This window comes from Austrofundulus limnaeus, unplaced genomic scaffold (genome assembly GCF_001266775.1).
Source record: "Austrofundulus limnaeus strain Quisiro unplaced genomic scaffold, Austrofundulus_limnaeus-1.0 Scaffold139, whole genome shotgun sequence".
Lineage (NCBI taxonomy): Eukaryota > Metazoa > Chordata > Actinopteri > Cyprinodontiformes > Rivulidae > Austrofundulus > Austrofundulus limnaeus.
This window is the reverse complement of record NW_013952541.1, coordinates 311,685-317,441: the sequence shown is the minus strand read 5'-3', so window position 1 is coordinate 317,441 and position 5,757 is coordinate 311,685. Positions and strand designations below refer to the sequence as shown.

The 5,757-nt window shown below is 38.5% G+C and overlaps 1 protein-coding gene and 1 pseudogene across 1 annotated transcript in view; one reads left to right on the top strand and one right to left on the bottom strand.

Moving 5' to 3' along the window:
• Positions 1–175: 175 nt before the first annotated feature.
• Positions 176–3,895, top strand: LOC106522887 (sodium- and chloride-dependent GABA transporter 2-like; annotated as a pseudogene).
• An 893-nt stretch (positions 3,896–4,788) lies between these two features.
• pold3 (polymerase (DNA-directed), delta 3, accessory subunit) overlaps positions 4,789–5,757 on the bottom strand; it is a 4,586-nt gene continuing 3,617 nt past the window's right edge. Inside the window, exons 10-12 of the mRNA XM_014016127.1 lie at positions 5,552–5,631; positions 5,373–5,451; positions 4,789–5,197 (exon numbers count right to left, since the gene is read on the bottom strand). Of these exons, the coding sequence (XP_013871581.1) occupies positions 4,992–5,197; positions 5,373–5,451; positions 5,552–5,631 (365 nt within the window). The 3' untranslated portion in view covers positions 4,789–4,991. The remainder of the gene's footprint in view (positions 5,198–5,372; positions 5,452–5,551; positions 5,632–5,757) is intronic.

The window sequence follows — 5,757 nt, the reverse complement described above, 5'->3', positions numbered from 1 at the left end:
ATATGTTATATGTTATATGTTATATGTTATATGTTATATGTTATGTTATATGTTACGTTACATGTTATGTCATGTCGTGTCGTGTCGTGTCGTGCCGTGTTGTGTTGTGTTGTGTTGTGTTGTGTTGTTGTGTTGTGTTGTTGTGTTGTTGTGTTGTGTTGTGTTGTGTTATGTTATGCTCTTTATTCTCACATGTGCCTTTCTGGTTCCATACACTGTTTGCTGTGGTGTTTGGTATTCCTCTCTTCCTAATGGAGACGTCGATGGGTCAGTACACCCAGGAAGGTTTCATCACTTGCTGGAACAAACTGTGCCCGCTGGCAAAAAGTAAAGCTCATCTGCTGCTGAAATATAAAATCAAAGCTCAAACTGTTTGTATGTTGACAGTCTCTCCCGGTGGCAGGTGTTTAAATCGTGACGGTCTTGTTTATTTCAGGAATCGGATATGGTTTATTCATGATGAAACTTTATGACTTCTGCTACATTTTAGTCCAGGTCTGGGCTCTCTTCTATTTGATTTTCTCATTCAAATCGCAACTCCCCTGGACCAGCTGTGACAACCCCTGGAACACAGGCAGGATCGAGTTTTACACCAAATCTGAACAATATGTATCATTTTGTGCACAAAAACATTTTTTTTTTCCTTTTCCTTTTTCTCCCAACACAGTTAACTGTCTCAGTCTTCTGTCTTTGAATTCATCTAATSTTACTGTCACTGACACCAACACCACCTCAGCTGCGACTGAGTTCTGGAAGTGAGTCCAGTTTCCTTGTTTAATTAGAGATCACAAAACACTAAATATTGTAGCACAGATAAAGTATAGTTTTAGATAAGGTCAAAWTTGTAACCCTATATAAGTTTTGATCAAAGAGTTTTCTTTCACACAAAAATCAAAATGAAACTCTTCAAATGCAGCCCTACATCTTTGTCCTGCTGAATGTTTCTCTTCGGACGGCGGGTGCTGAACATGTCTGCAGGTGTTGAGGAGCTGGGCAGCATCAGGTGGGAGCTGGCCTTGTGTCTTCTGCTTAGCTGGATGATGTACTTTAGCATTTGGAAAGGCATCAAATCATCTGGAAAGGTCTCAAATATACTTGTCCTACAGTTTAGTTGTAGGAACTCTGAGTATTCTGGGAAGCTACAACAACTGTTCCAAGTATGTTAGATGAACGACCAAATGTCTCTATGCGTGGAGGAGCAGCAGTCCTTCATTCATCACTTTGGCCCTCGGGGACTGCTTCTGGCTCTGCCTGCTGAACAGTGGAACCAGTTTTGTTGCTGGATTTGTCGTCTTCTCTGTCCTGGGCTTCATGGCTCAGAAACAAGGTGTTTCTGTGGACAATGTGGCTGAATCTGGTGGGTTTTTGACAACTTACCTTAAACAAAAAGTAAAAAAAGGCTATGATTGGGTCAGTTTTAMAAATACGTTTACCCATGCTTGTTTCTAATCAGGTCCAGGTTTGGCCTTCGTCACCTATCCTCAGGCCACAGCCATGATGCCGTTACCACAGTTCTGGACCGCCTCCTTCTTCCTGATGCTGATTCTGCTCACCGTTGACACACATGTAAGACAGATTCATGAGCGCTTCTTTACTTAAAGATGCTCAACTCATATGTTTTGTTTTCTTGTCTCAAGTTTGTGTCTGTAGAAARTATCATCACTTCAGTCTGCGACCTGTTCCCCAAACTGTTTCGAGCTCCGAAGAGGCGGGAGATGTTTGTCCTCTTCATCTGTTCATCCTTCTTCCTCCTGCATTTACTCACAGAGGTAGCAGACCCAGCTGTTCTGGGAAAATCTTTGAATCCCCCAAGTTACATGTGTCAAACTCAAGGCCTGTGGGCCAAATGTGTCCCGCCACAGAATTCTACGTGGTCCGCATGTTGATTATTTTACTACAAAAAGATGGCATCCCACCACTAGGTGGAGCTGCACAGGTTTCAAAAGTAGCCAGCAGCTGGTGAGATTTRTTGTGTAAAATCTCCATTTCCCTGCATTTTGAGAATGGGGTCTCTGCAGAACATGTTGTCCTGTGGGCGGAGACGGCCCTACTTGTGATTGGCGGAAGTCTTGATGTGGGCGGAGACGGCCCTACTTGTGATTGGTGGAAGTCTTGATGTGGGCGGAGACGGCCCTACTTGTGATTGGTGGAAGTCTTGATGTGGGCGGAGACGGCCCTACTTGTGATTGGCAGAAGTCTTGATGTGGGCGGAGACGGCCCTACTCGTGTAGTAGCTTGGTCTAGTCGGGCAGGAAGTAACATTTTAAGATTAATTTTAGTCATAACTTGAGAACGGAAGGTGCTAGCTGCACGAAATTTAAACTCAGTACACATGGAGGGACGAGTAACAATTTGGCTCGGTCAAAACATCCCTAACTGGCCTGTAAAAAGATAGCTATAAATCAATATGAATATGAATATTAGTCATAATTTGAGACAGGAAGAAGCTTGCTGCATGAAATTTTAGGAGAAATTATGTTTACATTTTCACAACAATTTTTATTTGGGTCATTGTTCTGTTTGAAACTGTACCTTGAAAGTCAATAAATCATATTTTTACCAGCATTACTTCCTCTTTTAAGTTGCCCCACAAGACATGCATGTCAATCCGACCAATTAGGGTAAACTCCGCCCACAAGACAACATGTACTGCAGAGACCCCTACTTGTGCATTTTCGCTGGTAAGTGGGAATTTCCCACTTACAAGTTGTATATTTAAACTGAAATGTCCCTCTAGTGGGAATTCCTTGATGGAAAGTGGGAAAGTTCAGAATTCAAAACAAGTTACAGAGTAAACTATAACTTTTATTTTATATTAAGATTGAATTTAAAATAAAAAGATTTTATTTCTCTCTGCTTCAGGGAGGAATTTACATTTTCCAACTCATAGATTACTACGGCTGCACCAGAGCATGTCAGGATTTTATGACGGTATGTCTCTGCCTGGCTGTAGCCTGGACTTTTGGTAAGTAAAGCTCATTTACTGATCAGCGTTTTTATGTGTATTTGAGCTGTTATCTAAACGAACAAACTTAAATTCCACCATCTTGGAACRTGATTCAAACTTAATTTTATTTAAAACCATAATTATCTGACTCCTGAACAGGAGCTGATCGTCTTTTGAACATAATCGAGGACATGACAGGACAGAAGCCCTCTGTTTTCTTTAAGCTGTGCTGGAAGTACRTTATTCCTCCTCTGTCACTGGTGAGGCTGAAAACATAAAGAAATCTGAATTTTATGACTTGTTTTCCAGTTTTATTGGTTAAATCCCATCATTTCCAGCAGAATCAGCACTCAGTGTTAAAACCTTTTCAGATTTCCTTCATCTTACACCTGGTTGATKACAAACACCTGAAGATTGATGAGTATGTTTACCCTGACTGGGCCCATGGTCTGGGATGGACCATGACTCTGTCCTCCATCCTCCTGGTGCCGCTGTGGGCATCTGGACAGCTGTGCTTCACATCTGGAACCTTCAGACAGGTTGGTATCTGAAGAGTCAGGTGAAGGACAAGATAAAAAAAAAAAACTAAACACAAAACACATATTCTTTATAGTGTTGTGTGCAGACGTTTTCATGTTCCAGTCATTTAATGTTGCATTTTAAAGGATGTATTCCCTTCCCTAGTTAAATTTATGAAGTAAAGCTTGTGTTAGCTTTGATGTTTTCTGTAAAATCACTTGTTTCTCTCTGTTGTTTTGCAGCGTTTGCGCATTCTGTGTCGCCCAACTGAAGATCCAATAGGAATACAGGGTACAGCAGAAKGAATCGTTCAACTAAGAGTTAAAATCTTTAGAAATGATCCAATATATAAAATGGTAACAGTGAAAAGGTTAATTGCGATGTAAAATACATTCAGAAAGTGTATTTTCTTTAAAAATTGCAGTGTGAATGTGTGGTGCTGAACATTATTAATATAAGATTTGTTAAAATCATAACACAGAAGCTAAAATGAGCAACTAAACTGAACAAACTATGGCTAAAAGCTAAAATTAGAATCACAGCAACATTTTTTTAAAGGTTTTAGTAAAATCTTGGATAGCAAAAAACAAAGAGTAGCAAAACTAGCWACAAGTTGCAAAACTGTAAAATTGAGCAATTTTGCTAAATGTATCACAAAGAACAGCAGAAAGCAAATAAAGCTTCAAGAAAATTAAGCAAAACTGTATTGAAGCTAAAATTAGCAAAATTGGAGGTAAAAACTGTTTTAAAAAAATTGAATCCCTTATATTGTTAAATTAGTCCAAAGCCTGTATCAAAAAAATAATTACTGAGGCTGAAAATGATTAGTTTATATAATGTCCATGTGATCTACATCAGCATACTTTAGAGGATGATATGTCAGCAGGTGTAGACAATATCGATTGTAGACTCTTGAAGTTATCTGCGAAGGTTGTCACGTCCTCTTTGCCATATTTTTAATAAATGTTTGCTGAATGGATCTTTTCCTTCACAATGGAAAAAGTCTAAAATAATCCCTATTCCGAAGAATAAAAATATTCTGTTCAATGGACCCTATAGTAGGCCAATCAGTACACTACCTGTTTTGGGCAAAATTATAGAAACTATAGTGTGTAAGCAGATGCAAGATTATTTTGTTGAAAATTGCCTACTCTCTAAATTTCAAAAGCAATGATTGGTTAAAAAGCACAAAATATTGAGAGCTGTAAATTATATTGAAAATGCACATTTTCTGCTTGACTTATTACTTTTGTTATATTTTAGAAGAGTAAATACAAAGTAATCCTGCTAACCGCCATGTGTTCATTTTAAAGTAAAGAATATACAGCTCATTTAATCTTTTTATTGAATATCACAAGTTTACAGCTGATAGATGTACAAAAGTGAAAAAATAAAATGTGTCRATCTGAACTGTTGAGGTCCTTTTATCTTTCAGTCATCTGTTCATGTTTGAGTCTGTTGTAAAAAATAAAAAATAAAAACCACGGATATCACAGAAAAACAACTACAGAGCTGTTTTTTTTTGTCATTTCTTCTGAAAAAACCCCATAATAGAAGCTTGTTTCGTTCCTTTCTGTGAGCTCGCTGAAGATTTCTTCTGACTTTTTTTCTCGTTCTCTTTGCTGCTCGAGGGAAGTTTTGCCTTAACGTTTTCTCTGGGAGCTTGTTTGTTGGGCGGGACGTCGTCCTCCGCCTCAGAGTAAGATTCACTCTCGTAGCCTTTTTCTGTCACTGAGGAAAAACAAGAAAAGTTGTGAACTCGTGAAAATAACTGCATCAATAAACCTTAAAGGATACTTTTTATTTTTGCAGTTTTATCAAGAAACACCAGGTTAAAAAACTTAAAAAAAAGGCAGAATCAGACTAAGAACATGAAGCAGAATAAAGTTTTCAGTCTTTTTCTTACCGATACATCCTTCATCATCCAGAAAGGTGCGTGACTTCAGGACTCGTCTCCTCTTCCTTATTTTGCCTTCAGAATGAACCTGAACACAAGAAAAATATCAAAATGTGACAAGAGCTAAAAATTTTTGCAAATCGTTTATTTCTGCAGCAACTAACTACATATAACATAAAATAATGTACATGTGAATGATGAGCAGCCTCCACCTCCTTTTTAGGACTTGGTTGTTTCRTTTCCAGTGGCTGTGGAGAATCTGGGATGACTGAGACAAAAAAGGAGAAACTGAGCAGTTTTCAGATTAAATAAGAACAGAATAGAATAGAAACAGCCTTTATCGTCAAACGGCGAGGAAATTCAGGACATATATCCATCCATCCATCCATCCATC